General features: G+C 40.0%; 2 protein-coding genes across 6 annotated transcripts in view; one reads left to right on the plus strand and one right to left on the minus strand.

Moving 5' to 3' along the window:
* ZDHHC6 (zDHHC palmitoyltransferase 6) overlaps window positions 1-10,321 on the plus strand; it is a 17,205-nt gene extending 6,884 nt beyond the window's left edge. For 3 of the 4 annotated variants that reach the window (XM_077779489.1, XM_077779490.1, XM_077779492.1), the window contains 7 exons: window positions 466-627; window positions 2,275-2,328; window positions 6,311-6,478; window positions 7,476-7,517; window positions 8,195-8,340; window positions 8,431-8,477; window positions 9,700-10,321. In XM_077779489.1, coding sequence (XP_077635615.1) covers window positions 466-627; window positions 2,275-2,328; window positions 6,311-6,478; window positions 7,476-7,517; window positions 8,195-8,340; window positions 8,431-8,477; window positions 9,700-9,803 — 723 coding nt within the window. In that variant the 3' untranslated portion in view covers window positions 9,804-10,321. The remainder of the gene's footprint in view (window positions 1-465; window positions 628-2,274; window positions 2,329-6,310; window positions 6,479-7,475; window positions 7,518-8,194; window positions 8,341-8,430; window positions 8,478-9,699) is intronic. The other variant, XM_077779491.1, reaches the window with a different exon arrangement.
* Window positions 10,322-11,560: 1,239 nt separating this feature from the next.
* The window catches only part of ACSL5 (acyl-CoA synthetase long chain family member 5), a 42,329-nt gene continuing 32,955 nt past the window's right edge, over window positions 11,561-20,934 (minus strand). Inside the window, exons 13-22 of one of the 2 annotated variants that reach the window (XM_077779454.1) lie at window positions 18,748-18,882; window positions 18,109-18,204; window positions 16,521-16,593; window positions 16,155-16,243; window positions 15,747-15,863; window positions 14,330-14,473; window positions 13,586-13,687; window positions 13,032-13,103; window positions 12,520-12,661; window positions 11,561-11,833 (exon numbers count right to left, since the gene is read on the minus strand). In XM_077779454.1, coding sequence (XP_077635580.1) covers window positions 12,521-12,661; window positions 13,032-13,103; window positions 13,586-13,687; window positions 14,330-14,473; window positions 15,747-15,863; window positions 16,155-16,243; window positions 16,521-16,593; window positions 18,109-18,204; window positions 18,748-18,882 — 969 coding nt within the window. In that variant the 3' untranslated portion in view covers window positions 11,561-11,833; window position 12,520. Of the gene's footprint in view, window positions 11,834-12,514; window positions 12,662-13,031; window positions 13,104-13,585; window positions 13,688-14,329; window positions 14,474-15,746; window positions 15,864-16,154; window positions 16,244-16,520; window positions 16,594-18,108; window positions 18,205-18,747; window positions 18,883-20,934 lie in introns of both variants that reach the window. The other variant, XM_077779455.1, reaches the window with a different exon arrangement.

The raw sequence follows: 20,934 nt of genomic DNA on the forward strand, positions 1-20,934 counted from the left end.
TTAACATCTTCTGATTTTTAAATGTTGGCACCTGGCTGAATATTTTAAAACATTTTGCAGGCCAGACAGTGGCCTGCATTTTGCTAGTTTTTAACCTCTAGTTGTGGAACAAGAGGGAAGTAACAGCTGTATTCTCAGCTATCTTTTTGCTGTGGAAGATTCCTGTAAATATTGAAAAGCAAGAAGATGGATGCCACAGTCACAATTTAGACTGTCGACTAGTGCTATTCATGCATCATAATGTCAGTGGGCTATGCCCAACGCTTTTGAAGAATGATATCGTGCATATCAGTATGAGTTCAAGCCACACTAGTAATTAGAAACAAATCAGAAATTCATGTGCTTTTAGCCACCGCTTCAGGTTATCATTTGTTGATCTTGTTTGATTAAGTTTTTTTAAGTGTTCCAGTAGCGTCTGACCATTTATCACAACTGACTGTTTCAAGTGTGTGTTGTTGTTTGTAGCTCTCCTTTGGGTGGAACACGGTAAAGATTGATATGAGCGCAGCCCGCAGAGATCCTCTTCCAATTATTCCCTTTGGATTAGCAGCCTTCGCGGCCACCCTGTTTGCATTGGGATTAGCTTTAGGAACAACCATAGCTGTGGGGATGTTGTTTTTTATCCAGGTAAGTTTCTTGGTTACCTCTAGCTAAAAGTTGTCAACTTACTGTGGCTGCCTATAATGAGAGATAAAGGCTGCACATAAGAATGCAGTGTAAAGTGGAAATTATTGTTACGTATTCCATCTAGGTAACGAATTTAACCCCTGTACTAATCAGATAATTTTGAAGTCACTTTGCCAGAATTTCTAGGTAACTTACTTAATTTTTAAAATGTTAACTTAGAGTCCTATAGTTTATAGTTTATGGTTTATAGTTGAGAAAGTTCTTTTCACATTTATGGTTTCTCTTGATCTTCATATCAACCCTCCCCGCCCCCCAGAAAGAGTTGAAGAGTATTTTCCCTTTCTTACAGAAGAGTAATCAAATCACAGACAGGTTAAGTGACTTAATCCAAGATCCACTCATGTATTCAGTAAACACAATTATTAATGCTATTTCATAACAGCATAGATGTAGTCATCATAATATTGCCAACGTTTATTGTGCACTTATGTGCAAGACACTGTTTTAAGGACATCACATATAATAGCTCACTTAATCTCAATAACAAGTCTATGATACGGATGCTATTGAATGCCTACTCTGATGAATTACTCTGCTAATTTCTGAGGGGACAATAATGAAAATGAAAAGCGTCCTGCCCCTCGGGAAGTCACAATTAGTAGTAAACAGACAACTAGTACTGGATGGTGTGGGTGTCAGAGATTTATGTACAAAGTGCTGTGAGAACACAGAGGAGGAGGATGTGACCCTGAAGAGATCACAAAATGATTATGACTCATTCCATTCACTGACTTAGTTCATTCATTAATTGAAGGCCTGTTGTAGGCCAGGGGTTGTGCTAGGTTCCAGGAAGAAGAAGAGGACTCCTTGGCCATGGGTGTTTTACTGTGCGGCCCCGTCTCTATGGACTCGGCCAGACTTCGAGGAATTGCAGAAATGCTGGACCTGTGAGCTCTGATGCATCACCCAACCCTTCTAAACCCATAGTTTTAAAATACATCAATTTTGTCTATCCTTCATATTTTCTATTAGCCTGGGATCAAATTCTTTGAAAAAATTTCCCCAGTGCCTCTCATTAAGAATCATATTAAAAATAAACTAAAACCCTGTGGTGTAAAAACTCACATAAGTGGAGTTAGTCCTAGCTAGGAGGATCAATTAATAGAATCAAGACTGAATATTTTGGGTTTTTTGGGTAAGCAGAATATCTGGGTTAACTGAAATGAGTCACTTTCTTGTAATAAGTAGTCATAAATTTAAGATTAATTAAAAGTAGTGATAAGAGATTTCAATAGCAAAATTCGTGAGTACTGATTAAATGGATTACATCCATATTTTATTAATACTTTGGAAACCTAGATCAGAAGATAGTACTTAAAACATGAATTTTTATTAAAATAGTAGATTCAGAGTTGATTCTGGATTGCCGTAATCATTCATGGCGAGGTGTTGGAGTGCAGTGCTTGAGAATAAGACCTTCAGAGTCCAATGGACCACATACCAAGTGTGTTGCTTAACTCTGTTCTGGTATCTTCATCTGTGGAATGGCGCAACAAAAACTATCTCCTAGGGTTATTATGAAGATGATAATCTTAAACGGACCAAAGTTTCATCAAAAAATTTTATTGTTCATCATTTAATTTTCAGATGAAAATAATTCTCAGAAACAAAACTTCTATTGAATCATGGATTGAAGAAAAGGTAAATTTTAATAATTGTTTCCTCAACATCAATTAAGATTAGTTCACAGGCCAGATTAACTCATAAATGTCCAGAAGTAAAAACTTGACTACCAGATGGCTTCCTTAAGTCATTTACATGCCACATAAAAGGTAAATGTAGGAAACATTTTGATTCATTCTTTATTTGATATAACTCCCACAGAAATATGCTTCCCATTCACCCTGAGTTGCTGAAGAAGTCTAAGCCACACATTAAACCATTTGGCCATTCTTTCTCAGGTTAGGGGAGAAGATAGACCATTTGCAAAGGAACTTCTGTCCTCTCCAGGTGCCATTGAGGGTTTTTTTAGTGCTTTAGGACTAAAAAAAAAAAAAAGTATAAGCCTGGGTTAATAGCATAGCTTGCCTCAGACCTCACAACCTTTCCATTGTGATTCTGTTGTGAAAAGTCCGTCTGACTACTCTGCTCCCTGCTGAAAGCTGCCCAGACCCTCAGGGTGACTGGGGCAGGGGTTATAAACCCAAATGCCTGCAGGGGCCGGTAGATCACCCAGACGACGGGAGCTGGCCTGTGCACAGAGCTGCCTAATAGATGAAGCTGATTGTTGCCATACGGGGTACTCAACCAGTATCATGAGATCATCTCACTGTTTTTCAAGAAAAGCAAGAGATCTGGATTTTGGTGACATCTCTTTTCTGTTTTTAAACATTAGCAAGAAATTCATATTAGAAACAAACTTTGTGAGCCAAATAAAACACACCAGTAGGACGTGTTTAGCCCCTGGCAGCCAGTTTGCGGACTTGAATTTATAGCAGCAGCTCTCAGATGTTTTGGTCCCAAGACCCTTTTACAGTAATTCTGAAAATTGTTCAGGGCCGGAAAGAGCTTTTGTTAAAATGTGTAATATCTATCGATGAGTGCCATAGTTTGTGAGAAAAATTGTGAAGATTTATTATTTCATTTAAAAATGACAATAAAAAACCCATTATTTGTTAAGAAAAATAGCATTTTTTTACATTATTATATTTTCGAAAGTGAAAAATAGGGAGAAGAGTGGCACTGTTTTATATTTTTAGAAATCTCTTTAATATGTGACTTAACAGAAGACAGTTTGATTCTCACACCTCCTGCATTCAGTCTGTTGAGATATGTTGCTTTGATTGAAGTATATGAAGAAACTCCAGCCTAACACAGAGAAGTAGGTAGAAAAAGATAGAGTATTTTAATAGGCTTTTTGGATAATCGTGGATATTCTTTGATACTACATTGGAACTTGACAAGTGATAGTTCTTGAAAGGTTAGTTACTGGGAGAGGTGAAGATACATCAGTAAACTTCGTATTCTTTTACATGTAAATGCATCAGTACCTCTTGCTCTTTGATTGGGACCATACAAGATTTTATAACACCAGGTATTGGCCATTTGGAAAATACAGTTTTACAGGGTTATGAAGATTTTCCAAATGCTGACCCATTCATTCAGATCACTACCAATTTTGTGGGGGGAAATCTTTAAATTTGGGGAAGCTGTCAAGCTTATAGCAGTGGATACAAATTTTCCGAAATTCTAATTTTCATTTGAAAGCCTTCATGTTTTCAGTGGTTTACAGTGAAATAACAGTTTGTTCATTTTTGAGAAAATTTCTGCCAAATACTGACATTCCAGTAACCTTTCCTTGTTTCATTACTCACTCTTTCAAGTGAAAATAGCGTTACATGAAAGAAGCTGGCTCCACAGCTTTCGTTAGTTCACAGCTCAAACGTTTTCCTCGAGACAAACACTGCTTTCTGTGCACTTCCCATCTTGTCACACAGAATATTAAAAGGACATCTACTTGAGGTTGAGATTTAATCAAAATAATAATTTTTATTGCTTCATCAAGGACATTCTTATGTAAAACTTTGTTTGGGTTTCTTTTTTTTAATGATGAGTATGTAACAGTGAAGAATGTAATAATCACTCATACGGGTGGGGCCACTGTCTTGATTCCTGCTTAAGGTACCGGCAATTTTACCCACTGTTGCAAATGTCAGCACAATGAAAAATGCAAATGACATCTTAGGATTATAATGAAAGTTGTTTGACTTTGTTGGACCCCAAGAAAAGTTCTTGGGGATTCAGAGTTGTGCAAAGCATGCTTTGAGAACCTCTGATAGACAGGTTTAAGTCCAATCTCCTTAGCTTGTATGTAATCAAACCGCTCGTGTCTTCCCCTTACCTGTTTGTCTACCACAATCTGTACCCCTCCTCCCCACCCTGTTGCATTCTTAATACCAACTAATACCTGAAACCAGACACTTGTGGGCATCCTGTGCTTCTGTATGTTTCCACATGTCATTCCCTCTACCTAGAACACTCTTCCTCTTTTTTGCCTGATTTCTTGTCCCTCAAGACTTAGTTTCAGCACCATTTCTTCCCCAAGAACTGTCCTTAACTCTCCCTAGACTAGTTAAGTACCTTGTTTGCCTTTTCCATAGCATCTATTGAGTACCTCTGTTGCTTTTAACACACTATTGCTAGAATCCCCCCAACTGCACCGAGTGCTTCTCTTAGAGACCATGCCTCAGTCATGTTTTTAAGCTACATTCATCCTTAACCACTCTTTGTTAATAGCCGAAATCTTCTCTGAGACTCTTATCCATTGTGAAGACTCTGAAGCTTTTGTTTATAAAAAGAGAAAATAAATTATCCCTCACTTTTTGGGTGGGGATTTATATAGTTCAGTAGTTTCATACATACATATAGCTTAAATTTTTTTTAATTGGATTAACATCAATATCACTTTATAAGTAATTGTGAGAAGTTTTCCCTAAAATATTTTCCCTGACAATAAAGTATTTCAAGGTATCATTTCTAGTTAGCATAATATATCACAATTATATTAATAATGTTCTGAATGGCCAAGGCTCTTTATAGAGTACCATGCTAAATCTAGAAGTTACTTTATTTTTAATATTTTTTAAAATGTTTATTTTTAAGAGAGTGTGAGAATGGAAGTGGCAGAGAGAAGGGGGCAGGGAGTCCAAAGCGGGCTTTGCGCTGACAGCAGTGAGCAAGCCCAATGTGGGGCTTGAACTCAGGAACCGTGAGATTATGACGTGATCCAAAGTTGGGTGATTAACCGATCAAGCCACCCAGGTGCCCCAGAACTTATTTTGAAACTGCACTCTGTTGCCAAGTAAAAAATACAAATAAATGATTATAATAAGCTTGTAGAAAATTTATCGAAATTATCACACACTGGAATTTATACAAGTTTCAACTGGGTTTGTACCCTTACTGTAGGAATAAATAATGTATTTTTATACCACTAGGTGTCAGTGGAACTTAAGAAATTCTAAGCCAGTTATGTCCTTAAGTTAAAGCTAACAATAAAATTTTAACACTTTATGCAACCTGAATAATTTTGTATATGCATAAAATGTACATAAGTGAGTGTATATCCCTGTGTGATGGTATAAAAAACTGAAAGAAGATTGCACGTATCTGCTAATTTAAAGAAAATAATATTCAGAAAATGAAGACTCTCCTGGTGCATCTGCCTGCCATTCCCACAGGTATTGCAGACCCCCCCCCCCCACGAANTCTTCCGTCCTACATAAACTCTTGCTTTTCCTTAAACTTTTTTATCAACATCCCTTCTTTACATCTGAATTTTTTTGCTTTGCTAAACAACCAGGAGCATTGAGGGTTTTCTTTATGTGGAATAAAGCTATTATGTCTTTTAATAAGCATTTTTGAATACTTGTTCTGAAATAAGGCCTGTCAGACATTTCCTGAATGATCTCCTACGAGGTTGGTGTTGTACAGCAAGTTCCTCTCCAGATAAATTTGTCTGTGTCTTCTGTGTACACGAACCTGGAAACAAGGAGGATGCATTTTTAAGAGTGAGACAGCTATAAGAAATGAATGTATATTACCATCAGTACTGTCAATAGTACGTGACTTAAAGCCAGTGAAGGCAGAGGCGTTTGCAACCTTACATCTCTGTTCCCCACAGGCTAAAGATCGGATTCAGTATTACCAATTAGATGAAGTCTTTGTTTTTCCATATGATATGGGAAGTAGATGGAAGAACTTTAAACAGGTATTTACGTGGTCAGGGGTCCCTGAAGGAGATGGACTCGCGTGGCCAATAAGAGAAGGCTGTCACCCATACAGCTTAACAGTGAGTATTACTGTTCAAATAGTCCTTCCTGTTTCATTTTCTTCCTCTAGTTCCTCTTAACTCAGATGCCATTTTACAGTAAAATAATGAATTTTTTTTTCAGTATGGCACTAAGATAACAGTCCTAAAACACTCCTTGTATCATGTCTTTCTTTTAATTTAAATCTTTCTTTACTTCTCTGTATGTGTGAGGTAAAGTCCTGACCCCTTCTCTCAGTTCTATAAAATCTGGCCTAAAACGGCTCTCCAGCTACTTCCTAACGGGATTTACCCTGTCCAGGCAGCCTGGCTTCCTTGGTGAATTCCATGTAGATTCCTGCCACCTAACTCTGTCCACACTGTTTTTTCTCTCTAACATGACTTCCCTATCAGAAATAATATTAAGGCCAGTTTCAGCCCCATCTCCTCCAAATTTGACACTTAATTGTGTCATATACTACTCTTTGATGCATGTGAAGTCTCATATTTTCATTTATTTCTTAGATCTTTAATTTGACAAGATTCTAGTACAGAGACCATGAGCTATCTCGATTTCCCCTACTATATCTAACATAGTACCATTTATTAAATTGTTGCTGAATAAGTGAAGAACAGTGAGTCGTCTCATGACTTTTAGTTGAGACTTGTGGATCAGTTTTTCAGTCTGTCTGCCTTGTCTCTAAAGGGCCCGTGAATCTGTGTGTCATCCTCCCCTCCGGGACTAGCCTGGAGCTAGAGAGGGCTAAAGAGCACACCTCCCTGCTCTGTGGGCCATAGGGAATACTCGATGAGTATACACAGATGAAGATGGTAGGGAGAATACTGAGAGGAAAGCCCGTCAGTCCTGTTCTCAGTCCTAGGGCCCTCTTTCCACGTTACAAGAAACATGGGGCCTTTGAATTGTCAGCACTGGGACATGCTGGAAAATTGGGAGTTTGTCATGTCACTCTGATGTAATAAATGGCATGAGGCTGTTTTTCAACTCTGAGATGTTTTTCCTTTTTGTATCTCCAAACAGATTGAACAGTTGAAACAAAAAGCAGATAAGAGAGTCAGAAGTGTAAGTAATTTTTTGCAATGATACTAGTTTCTTTATCCTTTTTGTCAGGCTCTACACTTCTGTATAGTTTTTAAACTTGCCTTTGAGTAGAAGCCAACTGTGGGCTCTTCTTAAATAATATTTCCTAACATAATTGTTGCATTTTGATACAGTTCACTGTTGTTTTCACTTGCATAGTTTGGACTGGACGTTTGGAGGGAATGTAGTCCGTTAACATTGCCAACAGAAAAATAACTATCCTCAATTTAGCTCATTAGTGTGAAACCCATCCTTAAACTTCTGTACAGTTTGATGGCCACTAGCCACAGGTCACTATTTAAATAAATTAAAATCAAATAAAAAATTCAGTTCCTTGGTTGAACCAGCCACATCAGAAATGCTCAGTTACCTACACGTGTCTAGTGGCTACATCGGATTCCACAAATATAGAGCATTTCCTTCCTTGTAGAGAAAGTGCTATTGGACAGCACTGCTCGAGAATTTAATTCTTAGCTACGTGCTTGAAATGAAAGGTACGGAAAGCCTGGAGAACCGGAAACATCACTTGCCTCCCATAAAGGAACTGGGTGGAAAAGACTTGTCACCTGATACTTTGGGTCTGCCTTTAACAATTTAAATTCAAACCTACAGAAATTATGGGGTAAATGTTCTATTGTTCTTCTGATTACTGATGCCAGGTTCGGTATAGAGTAATAGAAGATTACAGTGGTGCCTGCTGTCCTTTGAATAAAGGACTCAAAACCTTCTTCACAAGTCCCTGCACTGAAGAGCCTCGAATAAGGCTGCAGAGAGGGGAATTCATTTTAGCTACGAGAGGGTTACGGTAAGTGATAGAAAGTACTGAGTTTCTTCTTTAATGGTAAAGTTAGCATGTCGCCTAAAAAAATTAATTTTAATTTTTTAAATATTTCAGATACTGGTTGTATGGAGATAAAATTCTTGATGATTCCTTTGTAGAAGGTATGGAAATTGAAGAGGATGTTTAATAGACAAGACTGCTAGTAATAATTCCAAATTTGACAAGAATAACTCCTAACAGTCACTTGTCACATGCATCAGGGCACATAATAGACATATCCTCAAGCAACACAAAGAGGCTTCTTACGTTATTTCTCCACAGCACTCCTATTTATCAGGTCTTTTTAATGGTAGCTAATATTGGAGCTCATTGTCACCTGTGTGACTGGCACCTGTGAAAGTACCACTTGTTTCATGTGTGGTATCCAAGTCCCCAGCAGCCCTCTGAGTGAAGTGCTAGCATTTTACCTTTCATTGGTGAGGGAGCCAAATGCAATGAAACTGAGCACCTTGCCCGAGGCCGCCCTAAAAACACATTAGAGCCACGGCTCCTAGCCAAGTGGCCTGTGTCTCAGATGCCTGTGCCACATGCTCCCCACTGTGAATAAATATTCTATTAATGGAAACTGATGGATTGAAATTTTCTGTTTCTGATTTTAAGTTTTAGAATTGTTCCTTTTTTATTTTTTTTAATGTTTCTTATTTATTTGTGAGAGAGCGTGAGCAGGGGAAGGCAGAGCAAGGGGGATAGAGGATCTGAAGCAGGCTCTGTGCTGACAGCAGCAAGCCTGATGTGGGGCTCAAACTCACGAACCATGAGATCATGTGTGACCTGAGCCGAAGTCGGACACTCAACCGACTGAGCCGCCCACGTGTCCCTAGAATTATTTCCTTTTAAAGTAAAGATTAATCCTGGATGCGTTTTTAAAAACACTGGGTTAACTGTTAATTAACCCCATATGACTCCTTAGGCAACCTTGATATAAAAATTTGTATGTTAGAATAAAACCTAAAAAGGAAATTCACAGAGGCTACAGGGAGATAGTTCCCTGAAACAGATAAAGGATGACAGTGTGCGGAAATCCCCGCCGTCACATCTGTGTAAATGAACACCCATATTGGGACATTCCGCCCCAGCCCCATTCGGGTTGCCCTGAACCACATTGGCCCCTGTCCCACGTAACAGAATTGAGAAATACTGGCTTCCTAGCTTGTTAGGAGCATTTAAAAACCATTTTTTTGTTCTCAAATTATGCCTATGAAAGATGGTAAAGGGTGAAAAAAGTATGCCTAAAAGCTAATTAATTTGAAGTAATGGGACGTATGGGCTCAGCAGTATCATTTCCGTAGATCCATTTGACATCGATTTTATTTTCTTCCTCAGGTGTTTCAAGGATACGAGGCTGGTTCCCTAGAAACTGTGTGGAGAAGTGTCCCTGTGATGCTGAAACAGATCAGGCCCCAGAAGGCGAGAAGAAAAATAGATAGCTACGGTTACAGTAAACTTGCTCTCTAAGTCCTCTCCATTACTTGAAAACTGTACATATTACTAAAGAATTATGCAATGAGCCTACTCTGGTTAAGGTGTTCTTTTCCTCAAAGGTGCCCCAGTGCCATAATCTAAATATTTTTATTACCATTTTGAGATGGAGAAGCCATTCTGCACATGCCTTTGAATTCTTACCCCTCTCTGCCACCTCCTCCTCTCCCCCAAAGGAAAAACACTTCACCCAAGTAAGTCAGTTGCATTTTCTCTAGGACATTTTTTTTAATGCGCTGCACACTACAGACCTCACCTGCAGATATAGTTCCCCCTTTGCCAGGAGCATCTGCATGTGATGCTTTTATCCTGTTTTCCCCTCAGTTGACATTTCTTATGTACTATTCTAGATACTATAGAACATAGTATGTAATATTCAATATAAGCTTAAATTTTATTACCTGTCTTTTAATAATGATGCAGATTTTGTCAAATCAAATAAAGATCGATGGATGTTCTGTATAAATCTAGTTTTTACTAAAAGACTCTTTCTTTTGGCCTAAGGTTTGTCTTAGTTCTCTATGGAAAAACTTCACCATAACTGTGTGAAAAATTGGTGTCTTTAAGCTGTCCATTCATTAAATGAACCCTATTAATGGCATATTGAAATCACTGCATTCTAGGAAACTTTTAACCTCGTGAGCTCCAGCTGCTCATGTATGCTCGAATCTATCAAAGCCTGAAGCTTCCGTGAATAGTAGGATCTAAGCTGGTGGATTTGGATGCTTAAAGTTGGGCTTGTCTAAATATAAGTAGAATTATAAAAGTCACTTACTCTGATACTAATTCTTTCCAAGGCAGGGAGTTTGAGCTTTGGGAGGTCAGGCATGTACCAACACTTAGGGAAGAGCACTTGGGAGTTTTAGCAGTGGCTGAAACATGACTCTGTCCCATTCTAATGATCGGTGGGGAGGTGGACAGATAAGCAAAATATTCATCAGGTAGAGCCATCGATTATGAAGAAAGCAGGTAAGATGGTCTGATGGAAGGGACCTGAAGCACTTGAGGGGACAAGTCATGTGCCTCTGAGAGCAGCTTGCATTTTAAGCAAATATACCCGCAACAACAGGTGGGGGTGTGCCTGGCATGTTTGAGGAACAGGAAGGCAGCCAGTGAGTTGGAAGTAGAAGAGGTCAAGGAGGTAATAGTGCAAGACCATGGAGAGACCTGGAAGTTAATTCTTGCCTTCCCTTTGTTTCAGATACTCAAGAACAGACATTCAGCCTTCCTGGGCTCAGGGTCTGGAAAGACCATCCAGGAACATTCTCCTTACCTCCAGTTAGAGGACAGAAAGGAACACTGTTCAAGCCTACTTAGAACACAGCAAATATGGTAAAAGAAGAAACAATGAGTCATGGGCTTGACTGGAGTTGGGGCTAAGCTGGTATTTATTCTGTGATTCACAGCTGAGGGATAAGAAGGCCTGGTCCTCTCGATATTGCCTTCAGTAGCCACCAATCTTGTTTGCATACAAGAATTCACCTGGGGACCTTTTAAAAATCCCAGTGCCCAGACTGTACCCGACTATTTCAGTCAGAATCCTTAGGGTGGCACCCAGCATTTATTAGTATTTCTTTAAACCCCTTATGGAATTCTAGTGTGCAGCGCAGTTTGGGAGTCACTAGCTTACTTGACTGTTAAGTGGTCCTTGTCTAAGGCTGATTCTGATTCTCATCACGGTCATGCGGAAGCACAGCCCACAATGTAAGTGTTTGCAGTGGTTTATTTTAAAGACTTTACAAGTGGAAGCAACACGTGTTGTCTGAGGGTGAGGTACAGCAGGAACTGGAGTCCAGTAGAGAAAAGGTCAGTCAGTTCCTTCCCAGAAGATAGACGTGTTGGGAAGGCCTCAGGCTTGCCCGTAGGTCTTTGTTCCCAGTTCATGAGGTTCTTCTTCGGTGCTAGCTTCGTTTACTGGAAAAGTGCACTTGACAGAAGTTTAAACTCCTTCCCCCCTAGCTTCCAGCTCAGCAGCAAACTGTAAAGAACAGATTTAGTCACCAGATGCTACTGGAGAGAACACTTCATGAACATTCTTTTTGGACAGGTTACGGGCCCACTTTTTTAATTCTCCTCAGCCAGAGAAACTCGTGAATTTAGGAAATGTTCAGTATGATCACACTTCCCTTCTGTTGACAGACGCTAGTGTAAACACAGAGAAGTACATAGAAGTTTGTCCCTTAATATTAGTGATAAGAAGAGTTTGATTAAAACTTTCTGTGGTTTTGTGGAATAGTTCAAAAACATAGAATTATAAACTGCTTTTGAGAGTTTACAGGTCTCTTAATTTGAACATTGGAAGGCCTAAGTGTTGGGACTGTCAACAAATGAGGCTTACTGTGAAACTACAATGAAGACGTCACTTGGGCTCTTGAACTAGTGGTCACTTAGGCTAGAGATTGTGAGGAAGGGACAAACAAATGGGCCTTGAAGAAAGCAACCTTTAAGATGGGAAGGACAAAATTTATTTAGTTCAAAGCTGAGCTTTTACATGGTAAGTCTCTCAATATTTTTAAAAAGACCCAAAACTATGGTTTTTTATTAATTTAGTAGGTAAGATAGGAGGAAAGACAAAAAATGAACATAAGATTAGTATTTAATCCACAGTCCATATTCCTACAAGGCAGGCTACCTCTGAGCCCCCTGCAAGTTTAAGTACCTTACCCTACTCCTGGATATTCTCATACAGGCTGTTGATTTGGATTTGAAAGTACTTGGAAAGGTCTCCCCGCTTTGCTTTCAGTGTTGGTGTCAAGAGCCCATTTTCAGTGGAAAATGGTTCTGGATGAAGAAAGATGCTTTTGACCTGGAAGAGAAGATGAACACACACACACGTTTATTAGTGATTCAGACGTCTCTGCAGAGCCTTGTATATGCTATGTGAAGAACTTTATAAAAGTGAGGCTGATGAAGTAAGGATAAAGAGAACGGTAACACATGCCCATTCCCACAAACTGATAATTTGGGAGAGAAGTGAGAAGGGAAAATGGATAATGATCAGCAAAAAGGACTATAGAAGCAACTATAAAAGGTCACTGCCATTTGTACTTAGTGGGTTAATAGTGCAAAATCTCAAATCAATTCCTTGGGAACTACACTGACACTCCATTATAAATGCAAACTTTAGAACTTTCTAGTATGACTTGAGATACCAGGATAACCTCAGTAGTACGTACCTGTTCAAAGGATTTAAGACCACCTTCTCTCCCGATTTTCTGCAAGTCCTCTAAAATGGCTTTGTTTATAACCTAAGAAGAGAAAACAGCTTCAAGCAGGCTGTTGGATAAAGAGACCAAAAGAAAGGCCAGGCATGAACCAACTCAAAATGCCTATAAAAGCTCATGAGGGTAAAAGCAGGATACAGGTGTATGTATGTATGTACAAGCACATTTTATGCTTAATATTTCTCAAAGAAATTAATGAGAAGGAAAGGCAAATTTAAATGAGTACAGATTTTCCCTGGATGGTATTTTTTGATTCTCTATTCTCCACATTCATACTTTAAAAAGAATAGAGGGTTTTGTCATCATTGTTTGTTTTTAACCGCCCATCCCATCTTGTCCAATCTAATAAAACCATTCAATTTCAGCTACAGCCACCTATCCCAAGTTCAAGAACAGCCCTGTTTTTCCAAAGAGGATGACATCATTGGTGCCTGAGTTGGTGGGGCCTCTGCTCTCCCACGATGGGCCCCCTGGGTGTGCATAGAGCTTTCTTAAGCAAGACTTACTTGGTTTTTGCACAGTTCTTCAAGGGAGCCTTTAACCCCAAGTTTGGCTACAAAGGACGGCAGCGCTTCTGGGTCAGGAACCACCACTCCCACTAAGGAGGACTGTGGAAAGGAAGCCAAGAACGAGAGTACGTGAGAGCCAGGACAGTGGTGGCCCAAGGTGGATGAGGACAGCAGGATTATATCTTTGTGATAGATACTTCATGCTTCCCAAGGCCTCAGTTCAATATGGTGTCCTACTCTTTCCTCACCATACGTTTCAAACCTTCATGGAACTCTGATCCCATTTTCCTACTCAGTATCTTTTTACAAAAATGTTCTATTCAAATTTGAGTAATCAAAAAGAAAGTGTTCAGCATGAAGCCTGCAGCATCTCTGGCCTCTTGCCAACCCTCACCCACATCCCCGGAAGCTAAGTTTAAGCACAGTGTATATAGTTTGTGATGCCAGAGGAACTCCCATTGTAGTGGGAACTAAGTGTAACATGGGGCTGTTTCTTATCAAACATCCACCCATTGGTGTAACCACTACAATTGTACTGACTTGTTTACAGATGCCATCATAGTTAAACCCTTTTTGTTTTTTTACATTTGTATTGCCTTGAGGGTTGGACTGTGGCTTCATTTCTTTGGTTTTATAAACTCAAATCTTTTCATCCTAAACCCACTTATGCAGATTTGCTGTCGCCACAAGAACCAGCATGGCCTGTGCCTGAAATTGGCCCTTGTTAAAACACTGGATTACCCGTAAACTATCCCCGTGTACAAAAACTTGCAACACTGGTCTACTCCTGATGTAGATATTTTCTATCTTCTCTGGAGCGATGTATTCTCCTTGGGCCAGCTTGAAGATGTTCTTCTTACGGTCAATAATCTTCAGAGTTCCATTCTATGTGAAACAGAAAACGACATCAGTGTTTTTGAGGCCTATGAAAGATGTCAGTGTGGAGGGGACTGAAGTCACAGGTATTTTCCTTCTGTAAACTTGACCTCTCTAGAGACTTTTGAGCAAGCTTTCATTTCTCTTTGTTGGCTTTGAGGAAAGGGGAGGGGAGCAGCTTCCAGCAAGAACCCATCTATGGTGTTACGTCCTTGTGGGGAGTACATGGGCAGCCTCAGAAAACTTCCCCAGGACCTGAAGTTGTGTAAATGGTTGCCTCATCTAATGGAGAAGGTTGGCAGCTGTGAATTTTCAATAATGTAATTTCCAATTACTCTATTTCCAGAACTCTCAGGAATGGGGAAGGAGTTATCATTTTTAAAAGAATTTTTTAATGTTTATTCATTTTTGAGAGATAGCATATGTGTAGGGGAGGGGCAGAGACAGAGGGAGACACAGAATCTGAAGCAGGCTCCAGGCTCTGAGCTGTCAGCACAGAGCCCAACACAGGGCTGGAACCCATGAACTGACCTGATCATGACCTGAGCCAAAGTTGGACGCTTAACCAACTAAGTTACCCAGGCGCCCTGTGGGAAGGAGTGATCTTTATTAAGACTTTTGAATTAGTTAGATCTCTCCCTCCTTGACTCCCTGTCATGTATCCCTCCTGTTAGATGCTGAGACAGGCTAAGATAGCTTCACAGTGCAATGCCAATAATCAAGTCAATAATTGTGTTTGGGGAGACTGGAGCAGGGCTGGTGAAGGCTGTCTGCCCAGCCACCAGAGGTCATATGCAGCTTCATTTCTCAGAGCTCTTTGGCCTAAGGAGCTTAGTCCCTTAGGGATTTGTATTGTTGACTTGGACAAGTGACAAATACAATCCACATGATCACACCTTAAGTAGGACAATAGACTGACTCAAGCATGGAACCATCAAGAAGCCTGACTCCAGAAATAAGCCATCAATTCAGCCTAACAGACATTATCTGGAAGTGACTAATAAGGCCCAGCCTTCTGTAGTGTGTGGACTTTCTCAGAATTATGTTTTTGGTCCATGGAAGAGCTGGGTCTAGAACAAAGATCTCCCACCTGCCAGCCTAGGTTCCTCAACTGGATTTTCTTCTCTATAGCATGAGGATGCCACAAGCCAGATTCAGACGTAACTCCTCCAGCTGCCTCATTTGATTAATCTACCCATATCTGTGCCCATCTTGCTTAAAAGCAGGTAGCTCTCTTCAGTCCAAGAACAGAGACCCCTAGAAATTTTGAAGAAGCACCTACCGGGAGCCAACGACCAATGTCTCCTGTGTGAAGCCAGCCATCCTCATCCAGAACCTCCTTGGTCTTCTCAGGGTCATTCAGGTATCCTTTGAACACATTGCTGCCCTTGATGCAGATCTGCACATAAGACAGCACAAGGTGGTAACCAGGGCAAAGACTGCAACTCCCAGCAGAGGCACTTCACAAAACACCTCCAAATGACTGCCTCCAGTCATTTGATGGTTTCCACTACAGTGTGAAGACCACCAGATTTTAGTCCCTTTGTAGGGGGTAGGAAAGTGGGACTCAGAGATGTCCATCTCCTTGTCAAGATCCCAAGTCAAACCCAAGTCTCAGTGTGTGCTCTCTCTGACATAAACAGATCCACTGTGATTGTCTGGGCGCCACCTCAGAGCACAACCTACCCACCTCTCCTTCACTGTTCACTGAAAAGTAGTTCATGTCAGGCACATCTTCTAGCTTCACATGATTGCAAGCCAGGGGGACTCCAACATGACCTAGAAAACACCACCTCGAATCAACTGGGAAGCCATGAAACAATGATAATATCCAGGCATATTTCTGAGCTTTTTACCGATTGATTCTAAAACAAGAAGACTGAAAAGTCAGCTGCTCCCAATGCTAGATAGCCAAGATAGGTCTGGACTAAAACCAGAGTTTGGCCAACAATGCCACATTTGTCCAAAGCACTGAGGTTCTCTAACTCAAGCCCTAGTTCAGTTAGAACCCTTCTCCCGACAACTGCATCTCCTGCCCAGTAGGTGGAGAACCTACCTGATGTCCAGTCTCCAGGTAATGTAAATGTACAGCCAGCAGTGCATTCGGTTTGTCCATAAGCTTCGAACACCTGGGGAAACCAAAGAAGCGTTTGAGACTTACTCAAGAGAAAGCATGAGGTGGCAACACCCTAGGGAAAGACATGAGGAAAGCAAGGTCTCGGAGGGTTGGAAGATAACTTGGTGTCCTAAAACCTTCGATCCACTGGTTGGCGGCAAACAAGCACATAAGCTGCAGTGGGAGGCTGGGGGCATGGGGCGAGGGGGCCTGTGATAGGCAGGCTTTGTAGGGATGGAGAAGGTGGCATTTCCAGGAAGGGTGTGGCAACAGGACATACTGATCTGTTGGCTTTAGGGGCTGAGGGGAATGGAGGTATGGCCAAGAGGAGGCTAATTTGAAAGAAAGGCTAGCCTTAGCCATCAATTTAGAATCTTTTTAGATGGTGGTTATACAGAAGGGGACACTGTGAGGACAAGGCTATGTTTCATTCATGCCGTGCATATTGGTCAAATGGATGAACTAATTATCTATTTGGAGGGGGGTGGAGGGAAGATAGAGAATGTCCACACCCAGGATTGTACTAAACCCCAGATGGAACAGAGGCTTAATTATTAAAAAAAAAAAAAACTAAAACCATAAGATTATTAGAAAATAGGAATGAAAGCAGTCTTATGAAATACTGGAGCTAGGAAGTCCTGTCTAAGCAATTCAAACACCACAAATAGAGATTTATCAGTTTGATTATGTAAACATTTGAAACTTTTATATAGCAATACATATGGCAAAAAGATGAGACTAGGAAAAAACATTTCTAAAAAAAGATTAATATTACTATATGAGCTCTAAGAAGTAGTGTGAAAGAGAACTGAATTATCCATTGGCCATTTTTCTATAAAAAATAGTGTAATTCATGGAAGAAATATGAGTGCCATTAAGTGATAGGAAAGATGTTTAGTGTTAGAAAAAACTGCAATGAAACTTTTCATGCATCTGCTTGGCTAAGCCTTAAATGACTAAGAAAGCCTGACACTGGCAGAATGTGGCAGGGAATAAGGCCTCATACATTATTTACAGGAATGTATAAGAAAGATAAGATCTTTCCGGAGGAAGTGTGATAATCTACATTCACATATGGAAAAAACAAACAAACACATATTTTGACCTAGGAGTCCCTACTTGCAGGCATTTAATACCCTAAACTGATAATTGTATAAATACTTAGGGATACACAAGTATCCTTATCATTTCATTGATTATAACAGCGACTTAAGTGTCCATCAGTAGGAGACTAGTTGCTTTGGTACATCCAATAAACTATTGCAAAACCATTAAAATGGTGCTGGTCTTTATTTGACCAGGACTAGTGTCGATAGATCACTGTTTAACAAGTATTTTATAACTGATGCCAGTTTATGTAAAGGTTTCTGTATACAGATGCATAAAGAGAAGGCTCTTTTCTCTTGACTTCAAAATTTTTGGTGACACTGTCTTTGGTGCTTTTCAGTTGTGTTTTCGTTTTTAAAAGAGTGAGCTTTTTGTGTGCCAAAGTGAGATAGGCTATTTTCAAAGAAGGTGCTTGGCTTACCTGACATCCTATTGCCGCCCGGAGGAACTTTAAGACTGGGCTGGAGATGGGGGCAGCTCCAGTGACCATGAAGTTAACCCTCCCACCAAGGCTGGCCTGTTCAGTAGAAACAAAAGAGCTGCTGAAATCTGTGCCCTTGGCTTCAGTTTCCTCCACTGAAAAATGGGTAGAACAGCCTCCCCAGTGTTTTTATAAGAGTTTAAACTAGCTAATTTACAAAGCACTTACACTAGGGCATGCCATTGAGAAAAAGCACTTAAAATGTCAGCTGTTATTGTCACTCTCATCCACAGCTGAGACTAGACTTGCAAGTTTTTAACAATTTCCTCAGATAATTTATATTCCTAGGCCCTTCACATTACTTACAATCTCAACAGACCACCTTAAGAGAATAAGACAGTATGCCAAAAGCTAAGTAAAATCCATTTTCTGTGTTTTGACTCATTTCCTTTAATGACAAAATTGTCCAAAGGAGACCTCACCTCAAAAAGTGAGTAAACACAGTAAGTGTGAAAGGATATCCATTAAAGAGATACTCCATTAAAGAGATACTCAGCCATCAGAGAAAAAGCAAAGTATGATAAGCTAGCAGGAAGCCCAGATATTTGCCAAGCTCTGTCCTGGACCCAACCAACCTACCTGGATCTTTCCAAAGATGAGCTTGTCCCAGATACTGTCACGCCTGATGATACCCTTTTTTACTTCATTGAATTTACAGGAAACAGCCAAGTTCAACAAGAACTTCTTCAGGGGTGTCTTGGCTTCATTGTGTACCTGAAAAATGATGGCTCCTCTTAGTTGGAAACCTACTGGAGATACTCACCAAAGCCACTCACCAGTGAGCAAAAGATAGTGCCTTCTTGCTTCATAAGGAAGTGACTTTCATGTCATGAACTGGGTTGCTAAATAATGATGATTCCAGAGAATTATGGACACACTAAGAAGTAAGTGCACTGAGTGTATGGGTACAGAATTCCAGTTTCTTCAGATTCCTTGTCCTTGGCAAACAACTTTGACAACTGAGATAAGCATGTCCTCTTGAAATGTTAACATATGCCTACCATATCACCTGGGAGTACTAGATAGAAAACAGCTCAATGGGCAATACCTCTGGGGCTTCTGATTCAATAGATAAAAGAAAGGCCTAGGAATCTCTCCCTCCCCTTGCCCTATGATGCTTATATACATTAAATGTGGAGAAATACCACTCTTCTCTGTCACTAAAGTTCCTTTAGCCACACCATACAAAACCCAAGAGATTTTCCTATTTATTTCTTCCTTTTGGATGTAATTATGGCACCATTTTACCAGCTCACATTATTTACCTAGACTACTTTACTCTTGCCTCACTGGGACCTAATCCCATAAACCATGCACCTGCCAAAGGAGAGCTTCAAGCACAACTCAAAGAAATCCCCTTCCAAAATTAAATCCTGAACCCCACATTCTGGCCTTCAATACTCCATCCTACCAGAAGTCAGATTCAATGAAATCAAAGTTCTTTTCCAGTTTAAAATTGGAAGAGAACTTTCCAGCCATCTTCCATATTTACACTTCTATTTCTAAGCCTTTAGCCAAATAGAGCTATTCATCTTTAGCCTCTAATGCCAACTGTGCTCTAGGTTCTAGGCATCTGCTCATGCCTATACCATCATTTTGTCAATATCTCACCACTTCTCTCCAAGATCTACACTCAAATGTTGCTGGAATCTATCATTCCTGATACCTATTTCAACCTTAAGAGATTTATCTTCATTATTCACAAGACAACTTCCTCCTAATATATCGCTGACAGAGAGTGGAATTTGTAGAGTCACAGTAATAAAGGCCTTCATTTTTAAAGTAGATGGCAGAAGTAAACTGTGTGTTTAGTATTACCATATCATAAAAAACTATCAAAAGTAAAAATGTCTAATAACATGAATAAAAACCATAACAACCACCAAATCTAATAATTCCATAGCATGCTGACAGCGGCTATGATTGTTAAAAATTCTGTTAAAACCAGCACTTTCAATGTTCAGGGGTCATCTGTTCTAGAATGCTGCCTGCCCCATCACCAAAGCCCTAGGATAGTACTGAGATTCACAAGTATGAAGGGGGAATGCTAGAATCTCAGGGTGGAGTCCAAAGCATGTGCAGAGTGGCCATGTGTTATTTTAATAGATAAAAGAATTTTATCTATTTCCTCAGGGCTCCCATGTCTATGGAATTATGAGATGATGAAATACCTGGTTAAGAGCCTGGACTCTACTACTATGTTGCCTGGCTTCAAATCTCAGTTCCGAGGACTCCTTGGAAATATCGGAGAATCCCAAGATTTGGGTGAGAAACACAAAACAATAAGCTTGGGACATGTTATGGGAGGTTATGTCAAAAGGACACATGAACAACTTGATTGGGCTCCCAAGTTTGAGGGTGGGACAATTTGAACATCAAGAAGAATGACTGAAATGGATTAATATTACAACTATGCAAGTCACAAGTTCAAAATATTACAAATGAAAAATTTCGGTCATTTCTGATGATCGCTGGGGCACCAATTCATTACTCTGAAGATGGATAAATAAAGGGAAAAATACTTGTCATGTCTTCCCCCAAAGAATTGCAGCTAATTAATGCAGGAGAAATAATTAAAATGAATTAGAAAAATCACCATGTTGTAAACTCTAATGAAAAATAGTGATCATTGACAACTAACTACCAAGTGACAAGTTGAATCTGGCCCGACCCCTTATTGGAGAAGATTCTGGCCAGGTTTTTTCTTTTCCTTTCCTTTTCCTTTTATTTTCTTCCCCACCCCCCACCCCCCTGCCGCCGCCCCCG

The sequence above is a fragment of the Crocuta crocuta genome, unplaced genomic scaffold (assembly GCF_008692635.1).
Source record: "Crocuta crocuta isolate KB4526 unplaced genomic scaffold, BGI_CrCroc_1.0 scaffold138, whole genome shotgun sequence".
NCBI classification, from domain to species: domain Eukaryota; kingdom Metazoa; phylum Chordata; class Mammalia; order Carnivora; family Hyaenidae; genus Crocuta; species Crocuta crocuta.